The sequence below is a fragment of the Colletotrichum orchidophilum genome (assembly GCF_001831195.1).
Source record: "Colletotrichum orchidophilum strain IMI 309357 chromosome Unknown Scaffold_75.1, whole genome shotgun sequence".
Classification (NCBI taxonomy): Eukaryota; Fungi; Ascomycota; class Sordariomycetes; order Glomerellales; family Glomerellaceae; genus Colletotrichum; species Colletotrichum orchidophilum.
The window spans coordinates 2,403-17,337 of NW_019173031.1; the positions used below are offsets into that span (position 1 = coordinate 2,403).

At 52.9% G+C, this 14,935-nt stretch overlaps 7 protein-coding genes across 7 annotated transcripts; 2 read left to right on the forward strand and 5 right to left on the reverse strand.

Moving 5' to 3' along the window:
* Window positions 1-269: 269 nt before the first annotated feature.
* Window positions 270-1,396, forward strand: CORC01_08656 (bax Inhibitor family protein; the record flags this gene model as incomplete). Its single annotated transcript, XM_022620286.1, has 2 exons — window positions 270-814; window positions 910-1,396. The coding sequence occupies 2 exons, from the start codon at window positions 270-272 to the stop codon at window positions 1,394-1,396; spliced, it is 1,032 nt and encodes a 343-aa protein (XP_022473124.1).
* A 669-nt stretch (window positions 1,397-2,065) lies between these two features.
* On the reverse strand, window positions 2,066-2,677 carry CORC01_08657 (peptide methionine sulfoxide reductase; the record flags this gene model as incomplete). Its single annotated transcript, XM_022620287.1, has 1 exon — window positions 2,066-2,677. One exon carries the CDS (start codon window positions 2,675-2,677, stop codon window positions 2,066-2,068), a length of 612 nt encoding a protein of 203 aa, XP_022473125.1.
* Window positions 2,678-3,779: 1,102 nt separating this feature from the next.
* Window positions 3,780-4,941, forward strand: CORC01_08658 (acetoin reductase; the record flags this gene model as incomplete). The annotated part of the gene is made up of 4 exons (XM_022620288.1): window positions 3,780-3,823; window positions 3,960-4,208; window positions 4,314-4,488; window positions 4,576-4,941. 4 exons carry the CDS (start codon window positions 3,780-3,782, stop codon window positions 4,939-4,941), a joined length of 834 nt encoding a protein of 277 aa, XP_022473126.1.
* Window positions 4,942-5,869: 928 nt separating this feature from the next.
* On the reverse strand, window positions 5,870-6,142 carry CORC01_08659 (uncharacterized protein; the record flags this gene model as incomplete). The annotated part of the gene is made up of 1 exon (XM_022620289.1): window positions 5,870-6,142. The coding sequence occupies one exon, from the start codon at window positions 6,140-6,142 to the stop codon at window positions 5,870-5,872; it is 273 nt and encodes a 90-aa protein (XP_022473127.1).
* Window positions 6,143-6,488: 346 nt separating this feature from the next.
* CORC01_08660 (uncharacterized protein) lies at window positions 6,489-8,126 on the reverse strand (the record flags this gene model as incomplete). Its single annotated transcript, XM_022620290.1, has 1 exon — window positions 6,489-8,126. The coding sequence occupies one exon, from the start codon at window positions 8,124-8,126 to the stop codon at window positions 6,489-6,491; it is 1,638 nt and encodes a 545-aa protein (XP_022473128.1).
* A 2,151-nt stretch (window positions 8,127-10,277) lies between these two features.
* Window positions 10,278-11,062, reverse strand: CORC01_08661 (pectate lyase; the record flags this gene model as incomplete). The annotated part of the gene is made up of 2 exons (XM_022620291.1): window positions 10,278-10,675; window positions 10,741-11,062. The coding sequence occupies 2 exons, from the start codon at window positions 11,060-11,062 to the stop codon at window positions 10,278-10,280; spliced, it is 720 nt and encodes a 239-aa protein (XP_022473129.1).
* A 3,089-nt stretch (window positions 11,063-14,151) lies between these two features.
* On the reverse strand, window positions 14,152-14,494 carry CORC01_08662 (uncharacterized protein; the record flags this gene model as incomplete). Its single annotated transcript, XM_022620292.1, has 2 exons — window positions 14,152-14,394; window positions 14,474-14,494. 2 exons carry the CDS (start codon window positions 14,492-14,494, stop codon window positions 14,152-14,154), a joined length of 264 nt encoding a protein of 87 aa, XP_022473130.1.
* Between the last annotated feature and the right edge of the window lie 441 nt (window positions 14,495-14,935).

The window sequence follows — 14,935 nt, forward strand, 5'->3', positions numbered from 1 at the left end:
CTCTCTGACCACTCACATGACCGTAAAAAGCTTTACCTAAGCATCTGCCTCAGCCAAACCGAACCCAGCTCTAATTCCTCAGGCAAAATCCGGCCCCGAGAGTCCGCCAGAATCGGGAACGTCATTCGTCATTGCCTCCCGCGAAGAAGCTTCGTCACGACTCCTCTCCCTCCTCCAAGCAGGTCTTTAAACCGACCAACGACCACATCTTCACCCTATATTCCCTCGCATACCAAAACACACTCGCACACGAATCGATACACACAGTCATGTCGTTCAGCATTACCCTCCGCCAAGGGCCCGCGCGCCTGGCGCAGCGTCTCCCGCAACTATCCCAACCAGCCGCCGCCTTCCGTACGACGGCAACCAGAGCATTCCACCAGGCCTCGTCAAAATCCAGACCATCATCCGTCTCCGCCGCGATCGCCGCCCGTAATGCCTTGCTCCGCAACGGCTCTGCGAGAACCTACATGCAGCAGGCCGCGCCTGGCGTCCAGGGCCAGCAGGCGAGCCCTTTGCGCAAGCTGATTGTTGGCGGCGCCATCTTTGGCGGCACCCTCGTGGCCATTAACGTCGTCTTCAACCGCGAGACCCGCGATGACGGCGGCATGCCCGTTTACGAGCGCGAGTACCTCAACGATACCTTCCTCCACACGGGTCTGGGCGTCGGCATCATCGCCCTCAGCGCCCGCCAGATGATCCAGTCTGGTTTCGTTTATAGGTTGATGGTGACGAATCCCTGGGTCGTGGGTATCGGCGGTCTCGCTCTCAGCTTCGGCACCATGTACGGCACCCGTGCCATCTCTCCTGACAAGTAAGTTGAAAGCCACCCCCTTCACAGAAACCAGGAAGCAAAAAGGCGATTGCTAGAAAGCAATGACGCAGAACAATGACTGACACCATCGACAGCTACATCCCCAAGTACGCCATGTGGGCCGCCTTCAACGCAACCCAGGCCGCCATGATCGCTCCCCTCCTGACAATGGTCCCCGGCGCCCTCCTCGCCCGCGCGGGTCTCTACACCGTCGCCATGATGGGCTCCCTGTCCATCGTCGGCGCCACGGCCAAGCAGGACAAGTACCTCTACATTGGCGGTCCCCTCCTCGCCGGCCTCGGCGTCGTCATCGCCTCCAGCTTCGCGCCCATGCTGCTGCCCGTCACCGCCGTCCGCACCCTCGCCCTGACCGAGAGCATCTCCCTGTACGGAGGCCTCGCCGTCTTTGGCGGATTCACCCTGTACGACGTCCAGAAGATTCTGCACCACGCCCGCCTTGCCGAGCGCGGCGTCATCCGCAAGGATGCTGTCAATGAGAGCATTGCGCTCGAGCTTGACTTTATCAACATCTTTGTCCGCATGGTGCAGATTTTGATGATGCAGCAGAACCGCAGAAAGTAAAGCTGGTCCCGAGGTGAAGTGTAGCATCAGCGGAGGATAGGAAATTGGGGGAATAATGGGATCCCGTCGGTGGCATGATGTATATACCCCACGGCGGGCGGAAAAAAAGACAGAGGCTCAAGGAACCCCTCTCATGATACGACTCCAAGGAGGCCTACAGGCTCAGAGTTGGTTTTTTAATGTTGTACAATACCTGAATCAATAAAAACTTCAAATCCGGTCATACCACACGTCCCAATAAGTGCTTGTTCTCAGAGCAAAAAATTGATGGATCCAGGCGCATATTTCGAGCAGTCCACTACCATAACGTTTATCGTATGCGCTGCGAGTTGCTCTCGCAGCTTGCCCCCTCGTGAGCCGGAGCATGCTCACTGAAACCCATCACTCTCTCAGACATGACACTCAGTACAGCAACACACTGATGAATAAAAAATCAAAGCGGTTGAGCGCTATTCATTGCCTCGGAGCTGGTCTCTACATGCGTAATAGAAGAAACCTCCATGCCATTCCGATACATCCCGTACCCTCATTATGATTTCCTCAAGTTGAAAAGGAATACCCCGTCCCGTATCGTTACATACTACTCGTCCTCTTCACTCTCGCACCTCCCTCTCCGTCCCCGTCCCTGTTTCCGTTCCCGACCCCGTTCCCATCGTCGCCGTCACAGAGTCATCCCTCCAAAGGCGGAAACGTCCTCAAAAAGTGACTGGGGCACTCGTAGCCGCTCGGGTTCTTGTCAAGGTATAACTGGTGATACTGCTCCGCATCCCACCACTGGCCCGCCGGCGCAACCTGCGTAGCAATCTTGCCCTTGTACCACTGCTCGTTGGCCAACCGCGTCACCTCCTTGGCCACCTTTTCCTGCTCTTCGTTGTGATAGAAAATCGCGCTGCGGTACTGCGGGCCCGTGTCCGGTCCCTGGCGGTTGGCGGTGGTGGGATCGTGCATGCGGTAAAAGAACTCGAGGAGCTGGCGGTAGCTCACGTCCTCGGGGCGGAAGACGACCTGGAGGGCTTCGGCGTGGCCCGTGTCGCCGCCGCAGACGGCGCGGTAGGTCGGGTTGGAGAGGTCGCCGCCAATGTAGCCCACGCGGGCGTCGATGAGGCCCTTTGAGGCGAAGTGTTTGCGGTAGAGGTGTTCTACGCCCCAGAAGCAGCCTGCTGCGATGGTGGCTTTTTGGGCGCCTTCGGGGAGGGCAGCGGCGGGGGCGGGGGGTGCGACGGACATGCTTGTTGTTGATGTAAAGGGGCGGGTGAGGCGTGAGAGGAAGTTGAGGACCATTTCTTGTGGTTGTTGTGGGAGAAGGGAGGTTGTTAAGAGGGCGAGGGCGAGGGCGATGGTGAGGAGGGGCAGCTGCTGGAGCTTGCGGTGGGGTTGGCGTTTGGGGGCAATCGTGATTTTTGGGCGGTATTGCGAGGGGGGTGTTTTGGTTCCAGGTTGTAATAGGAAGGTGATGAGATGGGTGTTTTGGAGCGCTCTCTTATAGAAAGGAAGCAGTATTGATTCCAAAGATTGATTACGCGAACAGCACAGGATGATAATGCAGAAGGAAGAACGCCCTGGTTTGGATTCAAGTCTACGGATAGAAAAGCATATAAAAATGAGGTACACCGTCTCCTGCGTCAGACGGATTCCACACCGTCGCCGCCACGCTGTGCTGAAGCTTCCGGGCGTCTCTGGCACTGCCTCACTTAAGAAAGGTACAGGGGACAAAAAAAAAAAAGTGTCAGAGTCACCACTTGCCCAGGGACCAGACATGTGGCACTGCGCGGAAAACGTGGAGTGCATGACAAATCGGGGCGGCCGGCTCGGAGATCCTTTTCCAAGACGTATGTACCTGGGCCCCACTCATCTTTTGCCCGGGTCACGGGTCTTTGGAATCAACAACGGAGAGTATTAGGTAAGCGTCCAAATCCAAAGAGCTTTGGGGTCCGAGGGGGGCAGAGGGGAGAGCTCAGCTTCGAAGCTGTGCCCCGCCTCTTTGAAGTGCCTGCCTTAGTCGGACCCACTAATCACTAGAGCAGTAACCGTTGCTCAAGGTTGGCACTGTGACATGCCGTTCCCTTTCCCGCCAGTGCTTGGCTTCGCCGGGCTTGGATTCCTTCTCACCGGACGTAGGGGTCGTTACAGGATTTCCGGCTTCGTTGGAGAAAGGTGAGGAGGTTTCTCGGCCTCTGTGACCCCGCGTTGTGAGCCGTTCGCTGCGGGGTCTCGCGCGTCGTTCGACCTTGGGGTCGTTAGTTTCGGTCTCAATCTTGGGTTCTTAAAGGAGAGGGGAAACTCTTGTTTTGAGCTTCAGTTGTATCCTTGGTATTAAGATTCAATACAAGTCTCATTAAGTCTGAATCCTCGAGCCTTTCAAACATAAATCCACAAAGTAGACATGAGCGGACTTGCAGGAGCAACCAGAGCTGCGGCCCAAGCCAGGTCCGTCATCCTCTCTCTCACACCATGATGCCTCACATGCCCCGGTTACGCTCATCCATGTAGTTGATTCGTCAATGGGACGCAATACAAAAAGCCAACGCCACGCACAGATCCCTCGCTGACACACCCTTCACAGCCGCGTCGCTATCGTGACGGGCTCCTCACGGGGTATCGGCCGCGCCATCGCCCTCCGCATCGCCCGCGACGGCTACGATATCTGCGTAAACGACATCGCCGCCAACGAGGCCGGATCTCACGACGTGGCCAAGCAGATCCGCGACCTCGGCCGCCGCTCCGTCGTCGCCACCGCCGACGTGAGGAAGCTGGGCGAGGTGCAGGCCATGATTGACAAGACCGTTGACGAGCTGGGTCCGTTGAATACCATGTAAGCTCTGCTTCTTCCCGTTTGCCCTATGAGATGAAATCTGCGTGTCTTTTTCTTCTTCTGTATGGTTGAGAACTGCGAAATTGATAATCGTGAGGAATACAGGATCGCAAACGCCGGCATCGCCCAGGTCAAGCCGCTTCTTGATATCACCGAGGAGGAATTTGAAAACATGTTCCGCGTCAACGTCTTTGGCGTCCAAAACTGCTACCAGGCCGCCGCAAGACAGATGATCCAGCAGGGCAACTGCAAGCCCGAGCAGCCCGGGAAGATAATCGGTGTAAGTCTCCATCCTCCCCTTCTCTGCCCATCCCTCCACAACAAAACTCCGTCCCTGAGAACACAAACTGACAATCGGGCCAAATAGTGCTCCTCCATCGTCGGCTTCAAACCCTTTGCCCTCCTCTCGCACTACTCAGCCTCCAAGTGGGCGGTCCGCGGCCTGACGCAGGCCTCGGCCATGGAGTACGCCGATCACAACATCACCGTCAACGCCTACGCTCCGGGCATCGTGGGCACGGCCATGTGGGACCTCATTGACGAGAAGCTGGGCGAGAAGACGGGCGCCAAGAAGGGGGATACCATTAAAAAGTACACGAGAGAGCTCATTGCGCAGAAGAGGACGAGCGTGCCCGAGGACGTGGCCAAGCTGGTGAGCTTTTTGGCGGGGCCGGACAGCGATCACGTTACTGGGCAGACGCAGATTGTGGACGGTGGTATCATTTACACCTGATGGGACGGAACGCTGTTAACCTCGTAGCATATTTCGTTCCATGTAATTGTTCAACCATCGAATGATTGAAGAGAGGATTGCAGTCTCGGTGTTCGGGCTGATCAGGTCATTGTTGTGAGCTGCGCCGTTGGCTTCGGGTGAAAGGTGCCCGGATGATGGAGCTCCCCCGGTTAAAGAACCTGCGCACTGTGAAGGTGTCCCGCTTTAATCAAATCCGCTAGACGTCAGAGCTCTTATCGACATAACTTTTTTATCGATACTCAGCGGAAAGACGGAAGCATTGAGCAAGACTTGGCAACGCTTAGATGGACATCACCGGAACCGGCAAAGAGGGTTACGCCAACATCTTTGATCTGATTAAGTGCTCAACGGCAAACCATGGGTGACCTACAGAGCTACGCTATTATCAGGGGGCACAATTTATCTAGAATTTGATTTGATGAACTGAAATTACCAACTATCGGAACAAACAGAAAAGTCGATAAACATGGCAAACTAATCAGCACGTGTAAAGAGTCACAGCTTTCAAAAAGTGCACAGAAAGTAGTGACTGTTTGACTATCTTAATCAAGGTCTCTTAGCTCAATGTTTTCTGAACAGGAGTTACAAAGAGCCATACTAGAGGCAATAGGCCCAATGAGTCTAGAGCTACCACAATTCAAGACGAGGACGAATGTTGAAAGAATACTCGCTGCCGCGAATCAAGCAGTCGTCGGATCCATGTTCTGAGAACACCCTTTTTGATAGACTTCCAGAAGCGATAGTCTCAAGTGTGCCAGATGGCCTAGTTGGTCAGTACGACTCTCTCCTCCGGTCCGGATAGCCAGCCCAGACACCAGTAGCCCTGCCCCCGACACTAACAAGGTCGTCCACCGGGATTTGTTGATGCTATCTCTCACAACTGTTTTACGCAGATTGGCCAACACGTCTACTTATATACACGGGTCTCAGGTTTATAATCTCCGATATCCTCCCCGCAAGTCCACCCAAAATTGTCCGAGTTTGCGCCAAAGATGCAGGTCTTGTACCACATCCACGGGTTATAGCAGTTGGGCCCCTGCGGCGGTCCCGGACCCAGAATCTGGCTGGGATCGGAGACGAAGTAGGTATAGCCGACGTGGCGGTACCCCGTGTCGCGGATGAAGGCGCAGTCCGTAAAGGAGAGACACGAGGATCTTGATGTCTCAATCATGACACTCATTTGCTACATGATGTTCTGTCAGGGGGTGTGGTACTGCGAGAAAGATTCGGTACCAATTAGAGGACTTGCATTGCTGTTTGCTTTGCACATAAAGAACTTGTTTGGGTTTGTCATTTCATTTCAATTTGAATAATCATGTAACAAGTCAAGTCATTTTATGACTGAGACCGGGCTATGCGATGCAATGCTCCCTCAAACCAAAACCATCAAACCATGCAAAGCACCCATAGCTCCCCATAGGAGCAGTATCCAAGAAATGAAATGAAACCAATTGTATGACCCGAATCCCGATGCGCAGAAACGTGAGGCTGTCAGTTTATTGCCTATTCACCACGAGCTGCAAGCATCAGATTTCGTCCAACCTGCCTCCGAACTCATCGACGCCTTCGATACCAGCAAAGGCTCCACCGTGGGCCTCCAGCATGTGGTTATAGCAGGCCATGGCATCTTCATAGTGCTCCATGCAGACCCAGCAGACGTGACGGCCGCAGGTGCAGGCGACGTGGTTGCACCCATCGAACCTGTCAATCGGTGTCTTGCAGCTCGGACACTTCTTGATGTTGAGGGTGGCGAGGAGCGCTGAATTGGCCACGTCTTCCGCCTTGTCGCAGGGGACCTTGTGCTCATGCTGGACATGACAGGACGTGCAGAGGAGCTCGAGGCATCCCATGCATCTTGCAATGACGCCTTTGTTGTCTTCTATCATTGGCGTGGGCTTGTAAACCTGCTCGCACCCCGGGGTAGGACAGTTGTGGTACTTGGAGGTGTTTGCTCTCAAGTAGGAGCTCAGAGAAGCCTCGATGAGTTCGTCCATGACTCTGTACCCGAGGTTCAGGTCGAGTTCTTTGAGGGAGAGGAGCTGGTTGCATTTGCCCTCGTCGCCGAAGCACTTGATACCATTTTCCGAGGTTAATTTGGCGTTGGACTCCACGGTATGAGCGTAGCACTCGTCGCAGTAGACATGGCCGCAACTCGTCTTGATTGGGAATTTGGGGACGTCGTAGCAGATGGCACAGGTGGCCCCTACGGAGCCTCTTCTCCATGCGTACTGGAATCCGAGTGGCTCCTCGTCGTACTCGCATGCGTCCACAAAGGGCTGGAGATAGGATTCAATGAGCTTCCTGGAACTGAGAAGATCCTCGCCGTCGGTTGATTGTATGACAAGACGTCCAGTCTCTCCAAAGGCTTTGTAACAGATTCCGTTGATGCCATCTTGGAGTCCATTGGTGCCATCGAAACGACCAGCCTGTTTCATGCTCCGAAGCCATTGGGCCGAGAAGCTGAACTCCACAGTGAAGACGATCTCTGCGAAGAGCTGGGCCACGCCAGCAGACCTCTGGACGGTATTGTGGAGGTTCTCAACCGTTTGCCTTGCGTCGGCTTCGTTGATGAAAGTAGCCCTCGCTTCCGATATGTCGGTTTTCTTCTCAATCTTGACTTCATTCAAGAGAGGACCAAAGTCGGAGAGTAGACGACTAATGGCGGCAAGCTGAGACACGGGCTCAAGCTTGTCCCTAGGACTCCTCAGAAAGGTACCGATAGGCCGAATGGACAAGGGCAGATCGCGAACGATGTCCGAAGCCACGGCCTCGAGAGGCACCCTGCACAGAAGCAGTTGAGGGCCATTCTTGCTGGCGAGAAAGTCGGCCCTAACGACCTTGCCGCAGACTTCAGCAGTGCCATTGGCGAAGTGGCGTACAGCTGCGTGGCAGTCTTTGCTGTCGCGGTATGTGAGGATCGCCGACTTTGAGAGATTGCGCCAATGAAGCCTGACTACATTTGCGTAGGTAACCGAAGTGTACTGGTTCTTCTTGAAGCCCAGGGGACGGTTTTGAGGATTGGCGGAGGGGATGGCCACGTCCTTCACTTCAAGACCGGGACCAAAGGTTACTTCGGCTCCCATCATCTTCCGAATAATCACTTGCTCTGCGGCCTTTGAGGTAGAGGCGGCATTCTGAGCAGCGTTATTCTGGATGGAAGACATTATTGTCAAGAGGGTGCCCGGGTAATAGAGAGTAGAATGAATTTGTCAGTACACTGATGGACAGTAAGTAACAGGACAACTAAGTATTCAGACGAAATTGCTTTGACTGCAATTAAGTGTGAATGGTGGATAAGGTAGAGTGTAGTGAAGTGAAGTGAAGTGAAGCGGAGTAAAGAGTTGTGGTATGGCAGAACCAGAAGACGAAGTGCTTGCGCGGGGGGGGATGATGGGAACATATAGGATCTTTTCGCCTACTGGTAAACCAGAAAAGGTAAAAGGAGTTTGGATAGAGTAGATTTTTCCATCTCGTGACCTGGAGGACCATCCACGAACTTGCTTCGGAATACTTGCTCCCGGTATGGAGTGCAAGTGGAATTGAGGTTGGCCGTTGGTTGAACTAGACCCTGTGGGAAGCTTCCCAAGCCGTTGAAAAGTTTATGGACTCAGAAAGGGGGTGGGTACTCCGGGTCGGGAACCGTTGTAAAGGTGTAACTTTCTTTCGGTGACATTGAGAAGGTACTGACATGCGGCCGTGGATCTCCCAAGGTTCTTTACCAAGGCCAATATTTACTTGCCACCGTTCCTTGGAGGCCGCGTCTCTCCTGTTCCAACAGGCCGGGCACACTTGAAGAAATAGAACATAGTCCCCGGTATTACCCGCCTCGGGGGTCTTCCTACCTTCCTGAACCACAGCTAAAAGGGGTTGGTCCGGTTGTCAATCATACATTGTGTTCGTACACGCGATCAAGTTGCCAGTCCAAAAGATGTGCCCGGAATGGACGGGCCCTAAGGCTATCACACTGACCGGGACAGATCGTAAGGCCAGCTATCGTTTATAAAGTTCTAAGCCCTCTAACGGCCTGAGACCGAGAACCTTTACGGCCCTGTCATCATGGCTAAAGCCTTGTCAATATCCCGGTGAAAAGATGAAATCTACCAAGCAGCGCCCCGGAAAAACCCAACACACACAGTGACTCATTCAAGAAGTTCTGGCCATAGTGGTCTATGGCAAATGTCGACTTTTCATGGTTACGCCGTTTGACCTTGGTGGTCTTCTGGGCCATTTTGGGTGTCAAGGTATATCCCAAAGAAGTTTCTAGCCAGCTTGCTATGTCCGTAGCAATCCCAGACCATGGTTTTGGGTGTTTTGGTTGAGGACGTAGATGAGCTGTGGAGGGCATGAGCTACACGATTGAATTAATCAATTCATGTGCACCAACGCTCTGGGGAGGGGGGGGGGGGGGGGGTGGGTGGTGGAGGGGGCGGTGGGGGGGGTGGAAGGAGGGTTGTAATGAGAGGGTGGGGGGGGGGGGCGGGGTGGGGGGGGGGGGGGGGGGGGGAATCTGGGAAAGTTCCTAGCCTATTCCAAGTTCGATATTTTGGATGGGTCACAAGCCTCGAGACCTTTAAACAAGAATGAAGGATCCCTACCAGGCGATGGAGTCAGCCAGATTGTATCCTGACTGCAAGTCGATTCTAAGACTGGTAATCTTTGGTCTTGCGCAGCCGCCATGATAGATGAGCAAATACACAGACTATGTTCAGAGGAAGTCTGGTGCTGGTTCCTTGTCTCTTGGAATAAATGCATCTGTTATTAACGTAGGTAGTGATAGCGCGCGGCTGTCAGTATGCGGATACCTACACGTAGATCCTGTGCTCTCGAATCGGAATGGTTTCCCTACAATGCTGACAAAAGATCTATGAAGAAAACATCTCTAGAGACCCGAAATGCGGGGTAGCAATGTGATTATTTAGGCACTGGAATAAGAGATAATGTATTCTCTCTAATAGAAGGTACACCGTCAGTATGGTAGGTCGTCGGGGTGGGAGGTCTTAGGTGTTGGTGACGAAGTACGATCAGCCGAATGTGTTCAGTATGGTTGTCCCAATGATGAAACTCTAAACGAAGTAGATGAAAAGAATCCAGTACGATTTATGAGGGAAAGTTGCTGTCAATACAGCGATATGTATAGGCGGATGAAGCCGAGCTACTATGTACAGAGAAGTTGTCTAGTCACCCAGACGATTGTCTGATGACACGGGATAAAGAAGCAAATACAAGCTCAATGTGATATGAAACTCCACGCTCAAACATGGGAGAACGGGAAAGCATAATCATGAACGGCCAAACAGGCCCAACGCCCGACATGCTTAGCAAGCAGACAAAGAGGTCTGGCCCTTGCAGTTGGCGGTGGTGCTGACCTTGGAGCTGTCGCCGTTGCCCTTGCTGACGCCCTTGTACTCCTGGCAGACCTTGGGGACGCTGGAGCCGCAGGTGCTCGAGATGGTGGCAACGTCGCCGTAGTTGGAGTTGATACCGACAAGCTCCTTGACGCTCTTGGCCTTTACGTTCTTGACGATGACGTTGCGGGGTCCGCCGTTGTTGGTGCAATCGCCGCAGCCGCGGTAGAGCTTACCGGCGGAGACGACGGTGAAGCCGTCGATGGTGACGGTGCCGCGGCCGTTGTGCTGGACAACCTTGTCGACGGCGTTCTGGGCGCCTCCGCCCTGGATGAGGACGTCGCCGTTGCCGAGAGCAGAGATTGCGTCTGAAAGTAGGAGTTAGTGAGTTTATCTTGAAGGGCTTCGAGGGGAGATATAGGGGTTGACGTACCCTCACAGACGTCACGGAACCAGACGTTCTTGAGAGTGCAGGCACCCTTGCAGTGAACACCCTCAAGCTGGTTGACGCCAATGATGACGTTGCTCAGGGTGGCGCCGTTTTCGAGAATGAAGACGGCAGACTCACTGCCCGTGTCGGCGTCGGTGTCGCAGGCACGGCCGCGATCGAACTCCTTATTGGCGAAGTCCTTGGAGCCCGAGATCGTGGACGGAGCGGACAGGGAGACAATGGAGCCGCTGCGGGTGGGAATGTTGAGAGTCTGGGCGGTGGCCATGCCGGCCAGGAGGGCGGAGACGAAAATCTTGGTCTGCATTTTGAGAAATGAGGTTGGCTTGGGGCTTTCTGGAAGAGACTAGTAGAGAGACTGTGAAGCAGTTGGAAGATGTCTTGAGTGAGCGTGCTGAAGAGAGAAGAGCAAGACCAACCACGAGAATACTCTGGGAGTATTTATGTTATTTAGAGTCGTCTCACGAGCACCATGACAATTTCACCCAGGAGAAACCTCAATATTCCATCGCGGAAAAGGAGTTTCACATTGATCGTAAAAGTCCAGACCGTACAACACCAGCCTACTAGCAACCTTCCGATATCTCCACCTACAATCATGAGAGCCGAGTGTCCAAGATTATCCTTGGTGGAAATTCAAACGTTGACACCGATATAATACAAAAGCAATCAACTCTGGCATGCTACCAACGGATCCTATTCCTCGCCTGAGTACGTGGGTGGCGGCCGCGCTGTGCGCCGAAGTATCCATGCTTCTCATATCCGGATACCGACGCCCTTAACCCACCAATGGGCTCTTCGTGACATAGAAGCCTTCAACCTTGTCCCGGTAGTCGAGGGGCCCGGACAGTCTATCATGTGTGGAGACGCTACGGCCGTGCTTTATTTGATCCGTTCATTTTTCGACGACTTGGGACGTGGTCTTTGGGGGCGATAGTGGTCAATGGTAACTGGCCTCGTGGCCTCCGGACCCCGAGGTCAAACAACCTGGTGAGGCCAATGAGAGCACATCTTGTGCGCCCTTTCTGATCTGGTAGGACTTGGCAGATAATCTACTCGATACGGGGATGTCTTCAAGCACAGCCCCCTTTTGCGTGTGCGTCTCATCGGGAATGGAGAAGGGAATAAATGCTTGCTGTGCAGGGAATGTAGACGATGTCTGTCTCTTCTCTGGGAAGTCGGTGGTTTAGAGTGTGGGTGCAGAGAGACGGCGCCACGGAGGCTTGAATCTCAACTTGGGCATCTAGACCCCTCCGATGGATCCTCCGAGATCCATGTCTGAACCACTGCCAAGAGGCTCAAGACCGGGGTGCGCTTTCGTGCTAGTCACCTTTAAGAACGGGGCTAGACACAGTTTCGAGATGGAAGAGCATCACGCAACGCGGCGCATCGCCCAAAGAAAGGGGCCGAAAAGGTGGTGTAAGCCGGCAACGTTCTCCATGAGGAAATGGTTCCCAGTGTGTGTCAGGCACTGCTAGAAGCGGCAGGTGCGCTAGTAGAATCCTGACGGTTATCTGAGGCTATCTGATATCATCGCGGTTTGAGTGACATTCAAATCAAAGAGGCGAGCAGAATATATTATATCCCCAACCTGCAGCTGGGAATTCCAGGCTAAGCAGTAGTTTACTTGCGCACATGCCGCACAAATGGCAGGGCTTCTGGCGTTTACGGAAAAAGGAACGACGTATCACTTCGACTACCGTGACTAATCCCGCAGACATGGGTCTGGGGTTACTGGGGTGTGGCTTTTTGTCTCGGTAGATCATGATCGGAATTGTAAGACGACGTGCTCCGGTACTGCAGTATGAATCCGGGGCTTTTCTCCGTGTCACAAGACTGAACAGCAGTGCGGCCAGACCTTGAGAAGAGGGGCCTTTGTAAAGAAGGCAAAGAGAATGGAAATTGCACGGACAACGCCAAGAGCTTCGAGTCAAGCAAAGCGCGTCGAGGCTAAGGCCATTTAAGGTTCTTGGCACTGCAAACCCTTGCCAAGTCTCACCGCACCGTTAAGAATCTTGGATATTAGATTGGCCAAACTGCCCACGAGAAACAACATTGAACATGTCCCGTGTCTTGGCATCGTGCCAAGCCTCCTGCTGGATGCGATGGATGCGGTGGAGCCGGCAACTCATTGATGGAAATCTCCTTTTTCCACTGATCGGCAGCCTTCGAACCAGACGTATTTCGTCCGATTGTGATAGTCTAATGGGAAGCAAGGAGGTGAAGGGAGAGACAATCTAAACAACGCTCGATAAGCAAGATCGGAATTGCAATGATACAACCTCTCTATCGTCTACACGTGTACGGCTAGTAGCCTTTCGATGGTGTTTAAACAAGCCATATAATGATTCCAATATGTGCGCCCGGGCCTGTGACGCGGCAACACTCGACGAGTGAAGGGATGCCTTGACCTGGCCGCGGTGCGGATTGATAACTCGAGAACACATCTCTCATTCGCTTAAGAAACCACTCTCACTTAACCTTTGTTTATTGCAGCACAAAATCAATTACCAGAACAAATTTCGCGGATTGTGGGATCCGGCTTTACAAACCATAAGCTGCCTAGCGGCAATAGCTAGTCGGACGAGATGGCGTAGGCCCATGAGCCTTGAACTAATTCTGCTAAAAAGGCAGCACTACGACTCTGGCTAGGTTCCAAGCTCCGCATTCCGTAGACACGGGGTCCTGTCCCCAACCGACCTGCCCCATGTCGAGGATATCGTCCAAAATCCACTTAAACTATGGGCAGATGCTTGAGTCAGAGTTTCGGGCTGTTGTGGGGTGTGATGAGTGTATTTCGACGTACGCAATGTGCCAAGCTTTGTAAATTGAAACTTTGATTCACGGCCACAACCCGAGAGCATGTCCTTTGCGAGGATCAATGGGCTGATCAAAGCTCGCGGTAGTTACGGGCCGCGATGCCACGGATTCGCACGAATTGCTACTAATTGTGCATAGAGTAGTCAACTACTTGACTTGTCATCGATGCTTCACCGATACTGACAACTTGTTCCCCTTGCTTGCTAAATCGGGAACTTGTGCCGGTGTGAGTTCATTGACGTAGATTCTGAGGTTTTGGTAACAACCTGAGGCACAACCTTGAAATGTTGGTTGCTCAATCATTTGGATCGCATTCGGATGCGAACAAGCTTATGAGGTTAATATCACTCGTATGAGAATGTCGGTCGGCGACAGAGAATAGTTTTCGTTACGCACAAAACTTCCGCAAGCCTGTTCAAAAGAAAACGGCTGTATGAAAGACCGCGCAAGGCCTTACCACTCCGCCTTGATCGCTCCGGAATCACCGGAACCTCAGTCCTGGTGAGGCACCCACCCGGCCGAATATGATCTATTTAACCATTTCAAGCATGATGATCTATCCGGAAATATCCTCGCTTAGCATTCGCCTGTTACGCTCCCTCTTACACAAGGTTTTCCAGTACATTCCAAGCCGCGCGTGTTAACAGCGTTTCCGCGAAGGCATGAAGCGGCAGCGGTCCAGTTGGCAAATTGCAAGTCAACATCGAAGAGGCCAATGTAAATGCAGGGAGCAACAGCGCTGCACTGGAGACTGGCGACGTGGGCCGACTTGGTCGTTCCGGTCGTTCCGACCTCGCCGTCGATGGTGCTGTCGCGAATCTGGAACTCGGAGTGTGCCGCCATCAGGAGGTTAGTCTTTCTGGTCGTCTGTCCGACTTTTGAAGTAGACCTGATAAACCTGCAAGCATCCAAACTCCATGTTGATATCGAATGACAAAGACGACTTGCTGCATGCAACGTGTTGTCAAACAGAAAATTTGCGACATTCAACCTCTTGATCATTGTTTTGTCCTATGCTACCAAGCGCAATACCTAAGCCATTATAGAAGTTGGATTTTGTGATACTGGCATCAGTGCTGGTTTTTTAAAGCGAAATGAAATCGTCGCCGCTGTAGACAGTCCAGTTTTTGTGCTTAATACCAGAAGATGGAATCGTGTCGGCAACGTCCGTGTTCGCTAAGTGAGGTTAGAAAGGTTCACTCTCTTACTCAAAGCGGGTCTCTACCTTAAGCAAAGAATGTTGGACTTACAGCTCTGAAATCATTTTCCAGTGTTGTTGACTAAAATTGATTCTATCCAGGACGACATTATGAGAGTATATTATGGGCATAGCCCTGTCAAAGTTAGCGATTATGGGACG